Source organism: Xyrauchen texanus, chromosome 28 (assembly GCF_025860055.1).
Source record: "Xyrauchen texanus isolate HMW12.3.18 chromosome 28, RBS_HiC_50CHRs, whole genome shotgun sequence".
NCBI classification, from domain to species: domain Eukaryota; kingdom Metazoa; phylum Chordata; class Actinopteri; order Cypriniformes; family Catostomidae; genus Xyrauchen; species Xyrauchen texanus.
Genome location: NC_068303.1, coordinates 40,398,839 through 40,416,204, shown reverse-complemented (window position 1 = coordinate 40,416,204; position 17,366 = coordinate 40,398,839). Strand labels below are relative to the sequence as shown.

At 40.2% G+C, this 17,366-nt stretch overlaps 1 protein-coding gene across 4 annotated transcripts in view; it reads right to left on the bottom strand.

Annotated features, from left to right (window-relative positions):
* Nucleotides 1-34: 34 nt before the first annotated feature.
* lama2 (laminin, alpha 2) overlaps nt 35-17,366 on the bottom strand; it is a 385,152-nt gene continuing 367,820 nt past the window's right edge. For all 4 annotated transcript variants that reach the window (XM_052095596.1, XM_052095599.1, XM_052095597.1 and 1 more), the window contains 7 exons: nt 14,441-14,553; nt 13,164-13,353; nt 12,606-12,764; nt 6,852-7,005; nt 6,626-6,756; nt 4,336-4,558; nt 35-316 (listed from right to left, as the gene is read on the bottom strand). In XM_052095596.1, coding sequence (XP_051951556.1) covers nt 162-316; nt 4,336-4,558; nt 6,626-6,756; nt 6,852-7,005; nt 12,606-12,764; nt 13,164-13,353; nt 14,441-14,553 — 1,125 coding nt within the window. In that variant the 3' untranslated portion in view covers nt 35-161. The remainder of the gene's footprint in view (nt 317-4,335; nt 4,559-6,625; nt 6,757-6,851; nt 7,006-12,605; nt 12,765-13,163; nt 13,354-14,440; nt 14,554-17,366) is intronic.

Here is a 17,366-nt window from a genome sequence, read left to right as displayed (position 1 = left end):
ATCAGGTGAGATTGTTTTTGTATTTGGTTAGAGATGTGATTGAGTGTGTGTGTGTGTGTGTGTGTGTGTGTGTGTGTGTGTGTGTGTGTGTGTGTGTGTGTGTGTGTGTGTGTGTGTGTGTGTGTGTGTGTGTGTGTGTGTGTGTGTGTGTGTGTGTGTGTTTAGTTAGCGGGACAGGTGAGAGGTTGAACTCCTCTGAGCTCCAGGGCTTTGTTCATTTGAACATCCAGAACCTTCCCAGCTTTAGTGATCTTCACATTTCTCATGCAGCCTTTAAATGCTGTGTTTGTAGTCAGTCCAAACTGCTTCAGACCCTCTGCAACAAACACAAACAGGATTTCAGTCATGTATATAAAACCAGACAACTGATGTCCAGGGGCGAAAATTTCATCAAAATGTTGGGGGGACAATAAACATTATTTTAAGAATATATCATTATATTATTTACAATACACATATTTTAATGATATTTTAGGGGGACAACCCTCAGATAGGGGGGGTCCTGACCATCAAATATATATATATACACTCACCTAAAGGATTATTAGGAACACCATACTAATACTGTGTTTGACCCCCTTTCGCCTTCAGAACTGCCTTAATTCTACGTGGCATTGATTCAACAAGGTGCTGAAAGCATTCTTTAGAAATGTTGGCCCATATTGATAGGATAGCATCTTGCAGTTGATGGAGATTTGTGGGATGCACATCCAGGGCACGAAGCTCCCGTTCCACCACATCCCAAAGATGCTCTATTGGGTTGAGATCTGGTGACTGTGGGGGCCATTTTAGTACAGTGAACTCATTGTCATGTTCAAGAAACCAATTTGAAATGATTCGAGCTTTGTGACATGGTGCATTATCCTGCTGGAAGTAGCCATCAGAGGATATATAGATATATACATCAGAGTGTATATATATATATATATATATATATATATATATATATATATATATATATATATATATATACAAGTGGGTACGTGAAAGTATTCAGACCCCCTTACATTTTTCACTCTTTGTTATATTGCAGCCATTTGCTAAAATCATTTAAGTTCATTTTTTTCCTCATTATTGTACACACAGCACCCCATATTGACAGAAAAACACAGAATTGTTGACATTTTTGCACATTTATTAAAAAAGAAAAACTGAAATATCACATGGTCCTAAGTATTCAGACCCTTTGCTGTGACACTCATATATTTAACTCCATTTCTTCTGATCATCCTTGAGATGGTTCTACACCTTCAATTGAGTCCAGCTGTGTTTGATTATACTGATTGGTCTTGATTAGGAAAGCCACACACCTGTCTATATAAGACCTTACAGTTCACAGTGCATGTCAGAGCAAATGAGAATCATGAGGTCAAAAGAACTGCCTGAAGAGATCAGAGACAGAGTTGTGGCAAGGCACAGATCTGGCCAAGGTTACAAAAAAATTTCTGCTGCCCTTAAGGTTCATAAGAGCACAGTGGCCTCCATAATCCTTAAATGGAAGACGTTTGGGACAACCAGAACCCTTCCTAGAGCTGGCCAGTCCGCCAAACTGAGCTATCGGGGAGAAGAGCCTTGGTGAGAGAGGTAAAGAAGAACCCAAAGATCACTGTGGTTGAGCTCCAGAGATGCAGTCGGGAGATGGGAGAAAGTTGAAGTCAGTCAACCATCACTGCAGCCATCCACCAGTCGGGGCTTTATGGCAGAGTGGCCCGACGGAAGCCTCTCCTCAGTGCAAGACACATGAAAGCCCGCATGGAGTTTGCTAAAAAACACCTGAAGGACTCCAAGATGGTGATAAATAAGATTCTCTGGTCTGATGAGACCAAGATAGAACTTTTTGGCCTTAATTCTAAGCGGTATGTGTGGAGAAAACCAGGCACTGCTCATCACCTGTCCAATACAGTCTCAACAGTGAAGCATGGTGGTGGCAGCATCATGCTGTGGGGGTGTTTTTCAGCTGCAGGGACAGGACGACTGGTTGCAATCGAGGGAAAGATGAATGCGGCCAAGTACAGGGATATCCTGGACTGAAAACCTTCTCCAGAGTGCTTTGGACCTCAGACTGGGCCGAAGGTTCACCTTCCAACAAGACAATGACCCTAAGCACACCGCTAAAATAACGAAGGAGTGGCTTCACAACAACTCCGTGACTGTTCTTGAATGGCCCAGCCAGAGCCCTGACTTAAACCCAATTGAGCGTCTCTGGAGAGACCTGAAAATGGCTGTCCACCAACGCTTACCATCCAACCTGACAGAACTGGAGAGGATCTGCAAGGAGGAATGGCAGAGGATACCCAAATCCAGATGTGAAAAACTTGTTGCATCTTTCCCAAAAAGACTCATGGCTGTATTAGATCAAAAGGGTGCTTCTACTAAATACTGAACAAAGGGTCTGAATACTTAGGACCATGTGATATTTCAGTTTTTCTTTTTTAATAAATGTGCAAAAATGTCAACAATTCTGTGTTTTTCTGTCAATATGGGGTGCTGTGTGTACAATAATGAGGAAAAAAAATGAACTTAAATGATTTTAGCAAATGGCTGCAATATAACAAAGAGTGAAAAATGTAAGGGGGTCTGAATACTTTCCGTATCCACTGTATATATATATATATTCTCTCCTCTCTCTCTCACTGCCTCACTGCGTTGGCCTTTTCCCTCTCTTTTAAATTGTACAGTGTTTTTTTTGGGGGGGTACTACACTGTACACTGTACTACAATCCCCCGACTGCGGAAGAGAGAGAGATCATTTACGGGCATGTCCATCATGTGTGTTTGTATCTTTTGTTTAAGTTTTTCATTAAAATATGATTTATATCGTCAAGCCGGTTCTCGCCTCCTCTTTGCCCGTCTAAATCCCTTTAAACAATGTATAAATGTAGGACTGTCTATTTCACAGTAAATTAGCTCCCACAGCCCCCAACTCATATGTAAATTCCGTAATAATAATTTTTTTTACCATCAGAGAAATTCAAGCCTGATGTACCACTTTGATGTTTTAGTGAATCTGTGTCAGTAGGGGGCACTCAGCACAACTCCAACTATACAGACAGCATGCCTCGTCAAAACAACGAGAGCATCAGCTCAACCTTCCACAGATGATGCACTCTTGTGTTCAGACTGGAGATTCATTATTCAATGTTTTACAATACTTTTAACTTGACACAGCATCCTAAAAACACAGCGCTTTTGAGTAGAGATGCAGAAAACTAGTGAGACGCAACAACCAAAGTGAGATGCTCTAAAAGTATCTGTCAGATGCATGAGTACATTGACCAGCAATTACGCAGACGGGATTAAGCCAATAATAGGGTTATGTTAAATGATATGAAAATGAAATCAACATAATTTTCACTTTAAAAGACAATTTTTGTATTGTTTAAATGCTTCACTTGTCTTCTGCTACAATATATGTTTATTTTGTAAATTATTTGAATTATAATATTTATTGCACATTACATTATATTTGTATTTATTTAGATATTATATGTAACATTATCTTTATTTGGAGGGCTCTCATTAAATATTGGTATATGCAATTAATTGCGATAAATGTGATTAATTAATCACAAAATCATATAAATAATTTGATAATTTTTTTATTGATTGACAGCCCTAATAAAAAGTGTAAAAAAAAAAAAGAAGAGAAACTTTCAAGAGAAAGTGAAAAATCATACTTTTAATAAATGTGGTATTTTATGTAATTTTTTTTATTGCTTTAGAAAAAAGCTAATACTGCTGTTATTACACCATGAGCTCTATAAAAAAAGACATTTTGAAAAAATGTATATCATGATCTGAGAGAAGCTTTATTAGGTGTTATTGCCAAATGGGTTATTATTTGAGAATTATAATTTAGAAAATAATATTTATATTTATATGTATCAATTTAAAGTAGGTTGACTGCAAGCTACTGTAACTTGTGTTTGCCTCCAAAAAGTCAATGATGTCATTATTACACAAAATATAACAAATACACAACATCACACATGCCACATCTATGACAAGTGCTACAGGAAGTGTGGGGTGAAATGTCACCTGAGTATCTGGACAAACTGACAGCTAGAATGTCAAGGATCTGCAAAGCTGTCATTGCTGCATGTGGAGGATTTTTGAACATTTCTTTTAAATTGTAATAGTAATTTTTCACATTATTAATGTCCTGACTATACATTGTGATCAGTTGAATGCCACTTTGGTGAATTAAAGTACCAATTTCTTTCCAAAAGAGCAAAACCTGTACATTATTCCAAACCTTTGACTGCCAATATATATATTATTAGATTTGTTTCAGTGGATCAGCACAAGGCTTCTCAATCTAAGTGATTGACGTACCGGGGTATCCTCCTACATACACAGGGTCGTTTGTGTCGGCAGAAGCGGAGCGGATATCTGGACTTGCTGCCTCAGACTTCTTGCCATCCACAATGAGCTCTAGGCGATGCTTCAGCTTGTTGGCGGAGACAGTATGCCACTGTCCATCACAAAGCCCTGCCTCCTGATCCGGCTCGTATACTGCTGTGAATCGGCCCACTCCATTATCAACGTGGAATAAAAGCTTAAAAAAACACACAAACATTTATACAAACATATATACTGTACAATCTACATCTTAATTCAAAGATACAAATATACATCTTCACATTTATTCACGTTTTCCTTTTAAATTTACTTTAGTTTAGAATTATCAAAAGCTATATCATATTTACTAACAGATGCGACTCTCAGGTTGCCCTGTTTACACAAGGACTTAAAGGAATGCTGTCAATACTTCTGTATAAAGGAATAACTGAGGTCAAGCCCCTTTTCTGATAGCCGTGAATTCCACCCGTTACCACAGTGACAGTTAGTGTGTTCACATGCACATTCTTAGAATGGTTATGCTTAAGAAGCTGACAAAATGTGTGGTCATGTTAAACTTCATTTCCTTATCATTGTAAGGCCATAAACGGCTTAAGAACAAACCATTCGACTCAGGAAGATTTTTGCCTGTTGCATGTAAACACCTTTACTGGTGTTCTTACTGTCTTATCCAATGTAACAATGTGTTGTGTGCATGTCTCTTCACGGTTTGACTTCAAAAGCAGACAATAACTCATTTATTTCAAATCTCATGTAAACACGCTTTTTTTTTTAACCTTGTACGACCCCACGTCTGCATGTGTGGACAATGTATTTTGGCTTCGCTATACACAATGCATAATTGAAATTTATAAAAACTGACTGAATACTGTTCACAAGACTCTACACTGTCATTTAAAGGATTAAACTTCTGCCGCACTGAGTCACGTGACACAACAACATGATGTTGATTTGCTTGAATCATCGAACATAGAATTGTCTCTAGATTCATTTCATTTGCCTCTTTAAAAAATCTGTTTGTTTATATGCATCAGAGCGCTGATAAACATGATGTCCACATATGTGTACACTGGCAACACATTTCCACATAATTAGAAAAAAACATGTTAGTTATTTTAAATAACTTAACACATCTGTGGATCATTTCCCTTCATTTTAATACACATTTTGTTATATTTTATTTTATTTCTGTGCAATACAATTCATATCGATTAACATTACTAAATGCATTCCTATATTTACTGTGCACTGTTACATTAAGAATCAATGAGTTCATCCAAAAACTGTAATATGTTGCTTTCAGAGGCTTGCATTGTGAACTGTTCTGAGACCAGTGCAGACAGACAGCACACTGGAGGTAAAGTCATTCACTAAATAGGGAGCATCCTATATCTCTCTATGCAGTTAAGTGCGTTCACTCCTAAAATCTGATCAAAAGTTCAGTTTCAGGCTGTAGATGATGTTTGGATCACTCAACATGATCATCAATACATAGATTCACAATTTATAATGGATCATTTTATTTGAACATGGTTGGCAGTGATTGGATGATGCTGGTCATTACTTTGAATCAGAATTATGTATGATCATGTCTGATGTAATGTCTGTAACATCTCAAAAACATGAATAACCAACACTCCTGCAAACATAATAAACAATTATATATATATAAAAAAAGAAAATCTGAATTTCTATAGCTTGGTGTTATTTAAAATTTCACAACTTAGTCCCGCTGTCCACATATGAGGACATACATTTTTAGGAAAACTATTTGCTCTAGATTTGTTTTGTTTAGGTGCATGTTTATTAGATGCTACTAGTTACAATTGAAAAAGGTAAAAGGAAAATGCACATAGCAGTCACACTCTGGTCTCAGGAGGATAAAATCCAGTACAAACATGCAAATTATTATATGTTTAAAACTATGGACAACTGGACAAAAGTGTCATTTCCAATTGAGGTGTAATTTTCCAAAGTATGCAAAAAGTGTGAAAATATGATTTAATTGCATATATATATATATATATATATAAGTTTAACAAAACTTTACTTTCTAGAGATCCACCGTGCTAAAAGTGCCTGAAGTGAAAGAAACACCATTACAAAAAAGAAAGCAGTTGTGTGTCTTGTTATTAACCAAACTTTGTTCTGAATGTATCCAATTTTAGCAACATAAAACAGGTCTTATTCTGCTGCTGTATGAACATAGCCAAAGTAAAAAGAAAAAGGAAAAACAACAGAATGTATAATGTCTCTTTCATACCTTTCCATTGACGAGTTCAATACCCAGTCCGTCCATTTTCTGGCTACTGATGCCGAACAGAACACCACTGTTCTGTGCGGTCCGGAACTCCAGATCCACAGATACGTCATTACCAACACGATACACAGCCACTGTACACCAAACTCACACCTCATTAACACATCACACAGATATGACACCAAACAACACTTTTCACAGGACTAATTGTCATTGAATCAAACCGTACCGGCTTTTGCATAGCCAGTGCCATCAAAATAAGTTCCCTTTTCTGGGTTAGCAAAACAGGAGCCTATGAGGTAGCTGGATGTGGGGTTTTCCATGTCTAATGGCAGATTCAGCATCTTGAAGTTCCTGATGCAAGCGTTGATACTGTACAGCACCTACACCAACACAGCACACACATAGAGCAATCAAAACTTGGGCTGAAAATTTAACATGTTACTTTTAATTAATGATTCATTATTTTAATAATAAAAATAAAATGGTTAAAAAATATTATGCAATAAATCATGCATATGTAAATTCCGCTATTAAAGGATGTATCCATAACAGCAATTCAAACTTGAAGTTCATGCAACTTTGTGCTTTCACGAGGAGCATCAGCAGGGGGCAGTTAGCGCCCCTGTCTCTTTAAAGCCATCATATAATGCATATTCTTATTTAAAATATTTCCATGAAGTCAACGTATAATTAGGGCAGTCATGTTTAGTTTAATGTTTTAATTTAGTGTGATAATTATTTAAAAAGTAATAAAATATACATATTTCCCCATCTGTCGCTCACTTCGACATTGTGTCGAAAAAGCGTTACTAGGGGTCTCTCTTGAGAGCCTCGCGCATCTCTGAACTTGAGAAAAGGTCAATGAGAAATTGGCAGACAGAATTTGCATGTCCCGCCCCTGGACATACAGGTATAAAGGGAGGGAAATGCGTCTGTCCATTCAGAATTTTCCTTCGGAGCCGAGCAGTTGTGTGATCAGCTGTAGTCACTGACTGTTCACTTCATCTCTACAGAGCGTATGCTGTTGGATCTACTGCGAATATTAGCGGCTTTCTCCTTCTCTGCACAACAGTGTAGCCCCTGGGTGCTTTGACAGCATTTCTAAAAGAGATTATTTTCCCTAAAAAGAGTTTGCTTCTCTAAAAGAGGAATACACAGCTGGCGTTGAATGTCTTTTTCAGGACACATCTTTTTAAAGATGTCTTTCCGCCCCTGTGTAGTTACTGGATGCGGTTGAATTTATCTCCACTTCTGATGGTCATAAGAGCTGCCTTGCGTACCTGGGCTGCGAACACACGCAGACAGAATTGTATGAATGGTTTATGTTCTCAGTGCGAGAACATAGCCATGGCAACATTGCAGTTGCGGCTTTCTTTCCTCACAAGAGAAATCCACTTCAGCCGCCCCTGTGCAACACCTCCTTTCTATGGGATTGGGGCCGGCGCAGCTGGCGATGAAGGCGATTTGGGTCATACAGCAGGCCCGGTTTCGCCGGGTAAATCCCTACGAACCACCCGCTCCCCAGCACGCTCGTTTGCTTCCGTTCGGGCTCGAGGTGAGAGTGGCTCATCTCACAGCCAGTCTGTTTACTCCCTCAGACCTCATCGGAGAGTGTCACAGTGGTGTGTGATAATGACAACTCCACTGGACTGCCACCTATGGGTACGCGCAGATGTCCGCTATGCCTGCCCGGACCGCCGTGAGTGCAGGGCAGGACTGGAACCCTCTGTCTCCCCCCTCACGGCTAAACAATTGGTTCCCCGGGTCAGGGCACAACTCACAGCCACGCCCCCCCCCGGCTCCTTTCTTCCCGGAGGTGCTAGGGGAAGTGGGCATCCACATACTCAACTACCTCGACAACTGGCTCATCCTGGCCCACTCCCGAGAGTTACTATGCGCCCACAGGGACCAGGTGCTCAGGCACCTCAACCGCCTAGGGCTTCAGGTCAACTGGGAAAAGACCAAGCTCGCCCCGGTTCAGAGCATCTCTTTTCTCAGCATGGAGTTGGACTCAGTCTCAATGGTAGAGCGCCTCACCAACGAGCGCACGTAGTCAGTGCTGAAATGCCTCACCTTGTTCAAGCCAGGCACGGCGGTTCCTCTAAAAAATTTCCAGAGGCTCCTGGGGCATATGGCATCCTCTGCGGTGGTTGCGCCGCTGGGGTTGATGCATATGAGACTGCTTCAGCACTGGCTCCATACTTGAGTCCAGTGATGGGCATGGCGCCGCGACACACACCGTGTGTTTATCACCCCCACTTGCCACCAGATTCAAACCCTGGACAGACCTCTGTTTCTACGGATAGGAGTCCCCTTACAGCAGGTGTCCTGACACGTTCTGGTCACCACAGACGCCTACAAACAGGGTTGGGGCGCCATGTACAATGGGCACGCAGCCACTGGCTCCTGGAAAGGGCCACCGCTGTGTTGGCACATCAACTGCCTAGAGTTGCTGGCTGTATTTCGTGCCCTACGGAGGCTCCTCCCACTAATTCGGGGAAAGCACCACGACGGTAGCGCAAATAAATCGCCAAAGCAGCGTGCGCTCCCAGTCACAACCAGGCCGTGCCTGGCCCCTTACGAGTTTGAGCATACTCTACGAGAAGTGTAACATCCTTGTGGGCACTGGCCAATGGCACCTCTCTAGCAGACATATGCAGAACAGCGGGCTGGGCAACACACAATACCTTTACGAGATTTTAAAATCTCAGGGCTGAGTTGGTCTCGTCCCGTGTTTTCTCAGGTCCAAGTCGGTAGAACTCTGTAACGCGGAACAACTGACCGGGTATACCGCTTGCACCTAGCGCCTTTCCCCTTCACTGAGGCAATCACGTGCGCTCTTATCCTAGGAGATCCCACTAACTTGGCTCCCTGGATGAGTCCTCCCTAGCCCTCTGGTCCACGAATTCAGCTGAGGAATTCCCCGACCATACCCACTACGAGTACTGAAACTACTCTGTACTGGAATAGGTGCTCCACAGGACGGGACCCGTGTGAATTAATCCCCCTGTGTGTATTTTCCGCGGTACAGTCCCCTTGCGAGCGGATTCCGCGTCTCCCTTGGGCAGTCCTTGCTTCCCCCTGGTCACCGTGTTTGTAGCAACTCCTCCCTCTCAGCAGGTAGGATCTACCAGCCTGGGAAGGTGGTGGTCTCCGCAGGGTCTTTTTCCCCCTTAAAGAATAGAAGTTGGAAAAGAACGCCTTCCCCGATGCTTGTGATAGCATTAAGATGGATTGGATGGTTTATGATGATTTTATGTGGCCTTGGGGAAGGGTACGCAACTGCCTGCCCACACCTGCATCAGCAGCACACGTACACGGTTCAGCGCATAGCATGATTAAATATAGACCCCTAGTGTAGACACAACATCGAAGTGAGCGACAGACGGGGAATGTCTAGGTTACTATTGAAACCTCTGTTCCCTGATGGAGGGAATGAGACATTGTGTCCTCCTGGCCATGACGCTGAACTGAGCCACTGTTATGGCCGAACCTCATTCTCAGCTCCTCAGGGCAAAATCCTGAATGGACGGACACATTTCCCTCCCTTTATACCCGTATGTCCAGGGACGGGACATGCAAATTCTGTCTGCCAATTTCTCATTGGCCTTTTCTCAAGTTCAGAGATGTTCCTTCTTCGACACAATGTCTCGTTCCCTCCATCAGGGAAAGGAGGTTATAATAGTAACCTAGACGTTTTCTATCATCGGAACAATTCAAGCTTGAAGAACATGTAACGTTGTGTTTTTAAGAGGAGTGTCAGCAGGGGGCAGTCAGCGCGCCACAACAAACTTCACAAGCAGTGCAGACACAGAATGAGAGCTGCTCACACAGGACACGTTCTTGACAGCTGGACGAAACACAACGGAATGTAGGGATGTCCAGACGCCATTAAAATGCCACTTTAAACTTGATACAGAGTCCTAAAAACAGAGCGTTTTTGTCTGATGCTAAAAAAAATGCTCCAAAAGCATCCGTCTGATGCACATGTAAATTGTTCGACAATTAAAAATAGCACAGACAGAATGTGAGCGTTTCCTGTAAGAACAGTACAAATAGATGGACTCTAGATTGCTGTTGCCAGTAGGCTTGTGATATATGGGAGAAAAACAAACAATATGTTGACTTCTAAAGCCACTTTTTTATATTGTCTAATCAATGCTTTACTCATCTGCTACAATAATGCAATATATTTCAATCTGAATTTCTGAATTATTATATTTATCATAGACATAATATTTTATACAGTGGCAAGAAAAGTATGTGAACCCTTTGGAATTAGCTGGTTTTCTGCATAAATTGGTCATAAAATGTGATCTCATCTTCATTAAAGTAACAAGTATAGATCAGCACAATGTGCTTAAGCTAACAACACACAAACAATTACAATCTTTTATGTCTTTATTGAACACATCCTATTAAACATTCACAGTACTGTGGAAAAAGTATGTGAACCTTTTGGAATTAGCTGGTTTTCTGCATAAATTGATCATAAAATGTGATCTCATCTTCATTAAAGTAACAAGTATAGATCAGCACAATATGTTTAAGCTAAAAACACACAAACAATTACAATCTTTTATGTCTTTATTGAACACATTTATTTAAACATTCACAGTGCTGTGGAAAAAGTATATAGACCATTAGGATAAAGCTAATTAGAGTCAGGAGTTGGCTAACCTGGCATCCAATTCATAAAACGTGATTGAGGTGTGGGTTAGAGATACTTTGACTTATAAAAAAGCACTCAAACATTTTGAGTTTACTATTCACAAGAAGCATCATCTGACATTTAACATGCCTTACAAAAAAAAACATCTCAGAAGACCTACGATCAAGAATTGTTGCTTTGCATAAAACTGGAAAGGGTAACAAAGCTATCCTGAAGAGCTTAGATATTCATCTGTCCACATTTATAAATAGAGATGATTTAGAACTGTGGGTACTCTCCCTAGAAGTGGTCGTCCAGCTAAGATAACTCAAAGGGCACACAGCAGAATACTCAATGTGGTAATAAAGAACTCTAGAGTGACAGCTGAAGACTTGAAGGAATCATTGGAACTGGTTAACATCTCTGTTCATGAGTCTACTATATGGAAAACATGAAACAGGTATGGTGTCCATGGCAGGACATCACAAAGGAAGATGCTGCTTTCCAACAAAAAACATTTCTGTGCAAAATATCTGTTTGTCAAAGACCACCTTGACACTCCACAACGCTGCTGGGAAAATGTTTTGTGGACTGATGCAATTAAGGTTGAATTGTTTAGGAAGAACACGCAGCACTATGTATGGCGTAAAAAGGGCACTGCATACCAACATGAAAACATCATTCCATCGGTGAAGTACGATAGAGGTAGCATCATGATTTGGGGCTGTTTTGCCGCTTCTGGGCCTAAACTGCTTGCCATCATCAAGTTTATCAAGATATTCTACAGGATAATATCAGGGTTGCTGTGCGCCAGCTAAAGCTCAGTAGAAGTTTGGTGATGCAGCAGGACAGTGACTCTAAACATCAAAGTAAATCCACTATAGAATGACTTCAAAAAGAGAAAATCCACATTTCGGAGTGTCCCAGTCAGAGTCCAGACCTGAACCCAATAGAGATGCTGTGGAATGACCCCAAGAGTGCCGTTCACATTCTGTAAGGATGAATGATACAAAATTCCTTCTGAATGTTGTGCATGTCTAATCCGCAGCTACCTGAAACACTTGGTTGGATCGACCAGTTATTAAATCCAAGGGTTCACATATTTTTTCATGCCACTGCAAATATATTTATTTGAATTATTATTTGGGAGCCTTTCTCAGCAAATAGCCTAATTGTATATGTGGCGGCATTTCATGTAATTAATTCAATTATACATTTTAATGAAATGAGAGCCCTAACATTTATGTTTAAACTAATATAAAAATATTCTGAATATGTGTAATGGTGTGTAATTGTGAGATTGACTGCTGTGTGTAGGTGTATACTCACAGGCCCGATGCGTTTGGTGGTGTAATTGAGAGGTAAACCCCCCACATACAACATTCCCACAACGTCCAGAATATCTGCTTTCTTTGGGCTGATGGTATGTTTGGAGTATCGGCCATCGATGGTAAGAATTCCTCTCTGCTTCTCTCTCAACACACGGATCTATGCACAGAAAGAGCAGCACTGAACACTTGCTTTTGAGTAGATGTCATTGTCTTAAAACTCTCACAGCATGTGGTGTGCTAGAACAATATTTGGTAACTAAGGCCGTTATTAGGCATTTTTGCTGTGATCATTCTTGCAACTTTGTAACATTTGAAATGTAACAGTGTTTTGAACTTGTTTTGAAAGAACAATTTAATGAGTTAATTATAATGTGTAACAAAGCAAACTGAAACTGAGAGAAACTACCAGAATTTACTTTGTTATCTATTACATTTTAAGTACTCTATGAATAAATAACTATAGGCATTAAAAATCATTGCCATTAAACAAACATATTTGTTGACCACTAATCTGAATATTGTGGAGGTCTCAGAGGTCAAAGGCCAAAACTCTGACCTTGTGCCACTGTCCGTCGTTGATGATGCGTGGCACGCTAACGGATGTGTTCCCGCTGCCCAGATCGTAGCTCAGGTGAGCCATTCCCTCCTTCACCTGGATAGTGGCGAAGTCAGCGTGGTTTATTCTGGCCATGTAAAACACCAGACCAGAGTCTGCTTCTGTCCGCATCTCAAACTCGATGATCAACCTGCACGCACACGCACACACACACACACACACACACACACACACACACACACACACACACACACACACACACACACACACACACACACACACACACACACACACATGTTGTGTTTCCATGTTTTATGGGGACTTTCCATAGACATAATGGTTTTTATACTGTACAAACTTTATATTCTATCCCCTAAACCTAACCCTACCCCTAAACCTAAACCTCACAGAAAACTTTCTGCATTTTTACATTTTCAAAAAACATCATTTAGTATGATTTATAAGATGTTGTCCTCATGGGGACCGACAAAATGTCCCCACAAGGTCAAAAAGTTCGGGTTTTACTATCCTTATGGGGACATTTGGTCCCCACAAAGTGATACACACACACACACACACACACACACACACACACACACACACACACACACACACACAGTTGTGTTTCCATGTTTTATGGGGACTTTCCATAGACATAATGGTTTTTATACTGTACAAACTTTATATTCTATCCCCTAAACCTAAACCTACCCCTAAACCTAACCCTCACAGAAAACTTTCTGCATTTTTACATTTTCAATAAACATAATTTAGTATGATTTATAAGCTGTTTTCCTCATGGGGACCGACAAAATGTCCCCACAAGGTCAAAAATTTAGGGTTTTACTATCCTTATGGGGACATTTGGTCCCCACAAAGTGATAAATACACGCTCACACACACACACACACACACACACACACACATCCATCTATCATAACAGCTTCATTGATCTCATTATTCCAAGAGTATTTTATATTGTAAGGACATTGTAAGTGGTCTCGCTAGTACTAATTGTTATTGAAACATACAACATTAACATATGGACAACATGTAAAACGTAATCTCTTTATGTATGTACTTTAAGACAAATATTAGGACGTTCCAACCGTCTTCAAAGGATTTGTAATCCTTTGTACACCTCTAAACGTCTGCAAAAGGGTTTATGTTGTAGGTGCTGTCAATGTGTTGATATTGTACATTTCAGTGTCTACCCAAACGTATGTACAGTAAGGATTAGAACAAGAAGGATGATGATGATGATATGTTATTCTCACCTGTTCTTAACTTTTCTGTCATCAAACTCATAGGCCATGTGACTGTTTTTGGTCAGACCAAACTGTTTAGCCAATTCCAGGACTACAGGCTCTGCCTCTGCTGCACAGGAAACCTGTGTGATTGGACAGAGCAAATGTCAATCAAATGCTAAATATTGCATAAATCTGACCCAACAAAACATTAAACACAAGATTCTTGTCAATAAACACAAAGAAAACACAGTACAGAAACTATAACAAGAATAAAAAAAGTTAGACTTTTATTTTGCTATTTAAAAACAGTAGATGGCGCCAGAGAAAAGCTTATGGAAGTACACTCGGTAATGTAATGTAAGATCTATATGAACACACACAAATATGCGAGCACATGTAAGGGGGTCATATCACGAGGAATCACATTTTCTATAATCTTCTGAGAAGAGCTTGATGTAATGTGAAAGTGTCAAGTGTTTGGTATCACTGTAAAGATAACTTTTCACATTTTTTAATGATACAGATCAGGGGTTGGCAAACTTTTTGACATGGAGTGCCGAGACTATAGAGAATATTTCTATTTAGCATTTTTCTAATTTAATCGTTTATTTTTAATTACAAATTATAATATCAGTATAACAGTTTGAGTGAAAAATGTGTCCAAAACCTGATGATTATGATATAATGCTGATCCTGCATGTGAATTCTCACAGAGCATCATGTGAAAGTGCTTTAATGAAAGAAAACCTGTTCTTTTGTACAAAATGAGTAAACACAGTTAATGTCAAAAATTTGCTTATTTGATTACCGATCACAAAATTGTGTGGAATTATAAATATTTCTGTTATTATGTCATTGTAATAGTGTAATCACTAGCACACAAGCAACAGTGAGAGAGAAGTTGATAATTTTATTCGTAAGAAGTTTTTTGCACCTGCATTGCAATCTACATCTTGATGTAATTCTTCCTCATTATCACGCAGCGTGTTTTCATCAGTTGAATGGAAGACTAAACACTATTAAAGTGTGACGAGACTCACACTGAGCGTGCAAGCCATTCGCTCATCACAAGCCGATTAACTATTTAGTCCTTTTCGGTGAATCGCACCTGCAAAATCCTTTGAATAGATTGAAAAGATTTTTGAACCCCACGATGAGTGTTTATGAGTGTGATCATGATATAGATCATGATACATTCGGAGACTCTTAGCCTACGAAAGTGCAAAATAAATAAAAAAATGGAGCAAAAAAATAAAATAAATGTATTTGACATTATACACTGATCAGCCACAACATTAAAACCACCGACAGGTAAAGTGAATACCATTTATTATCTCGTTACAATGGCACATGTCAAGGGGTGTGATATATTAGGCAGCAAGTGAACAGTCAGTTCTTGAACTTCCTGTATTGGAAGCAGGAAAAATGGGCAAGCGTAAGAATCTGAGCAACTTTGACAATGGCCAAATTGTGATGGCTAAACAACTGGGTCATGGACGCTCAAGGCTCACTGATACGCATGGGGAGCGAAGGCTAGCCCGTTTGGCCCGATCCCACAGAATAGCTACTGTAGCACAAAATGCTGACCCCTGTCCACCGCCAAAAGAGCCTACAATGGGCATGTGAGCATCAGAACTGGACCATGGAGCAGTGTAAGAAGGTGGCCTGGTCTGATGAATCAGGTTTTCTTTTAGATCAGGTGGACGGCCGGGTGCGTGTGCATTGTTTATCTGGGGAAGACATGGCAGCAGGATGCACTATGAGAAGAAGGCAGGCTGGCAGAGGCACTGTGATGCTCTGGGCAATGTTCAGCTGGGAAAACTTGGGTACTGGCATTCATGAATATGTTACTTTGACACGTACCACCTACCTAAAGATTGCTGCAGACCACATACACCAATATGTGGCAATGCCCTGTTGGCAGTGGCCTCTTTCAGTGGTATAATGCGCCCTGCCACACTGCAAAACTTGTCCAGGAATGGTTTGAGGAACATGACAAAGAGTTCAAGGCGTTGACTTGGCTTCCAAATTCTCCAGATCTCAATCGGATTGAGCATCTATGAGATGTGCTGGATCATCAAGTCTGATCCATGGAGGCCCCACCTCGCAACTTACAGTACTTGAAGGAACTGCTGCTAATGTCTTGGTGCCAGATACCACAGGACACCTTCAGAGGTCTTATGAAGTCCATTCATTGACGGGTCAGAGCTGTTTTGGTGGCACGTGTGGGACCTACATGATATTAGGCAGGTTATTTTAATGTTTTGTTTGATCTGTGTATATTTTTGGGTGTAAATAAGGTGGCTCCAAAAAATTTATTTTGTTTTATTCCCAATCATGTGAACTGTTTCTGAGAAAATGTTGTGTTGGTACGACAAAGCAATCAAAGGTTATAGCATTACTAATATAATTTATCATAGCGTCCAAAAACTTCTCCATGTGTCCAAAAGACTCCAAAAAAACAACAACATAAGAACAAATTACACATGCAAACACAACAATGACTAAAGGTTTGCATAGCATGCAGACATGATTTTAGTAATGAGATTGCACAAAACGAGATTCATTCTGTGTCATTTGAGTCATCATTGAGTCTGTGTCATGTACTTGACGCCATCTCCTGGTGGTCATATGTAACATGGTGCTTTGTGTGGATTATCTAATGATCTATGCAGCTGATTACCTTGTGTGGGCTCTTTGGAAAATAATGACCTTGTTCACAATTTCATGTTCCGTTCATTTTTTGTGTGAAAATGCAGCATATAAAAAACACTAACATAATTGTCAAAAACACATACTTTGCTTTTACTTGCTATATTTTTGTCTGTGAGTAAAACAAATAGACTGGTTGTATTCTACTCTTTGAGAGCTATCCAACAATATATGACAGATGGCTATTTGATGAGAATGATGTTTTTACTGGTACTGATGTGTACAGTGCATTTTTATATTT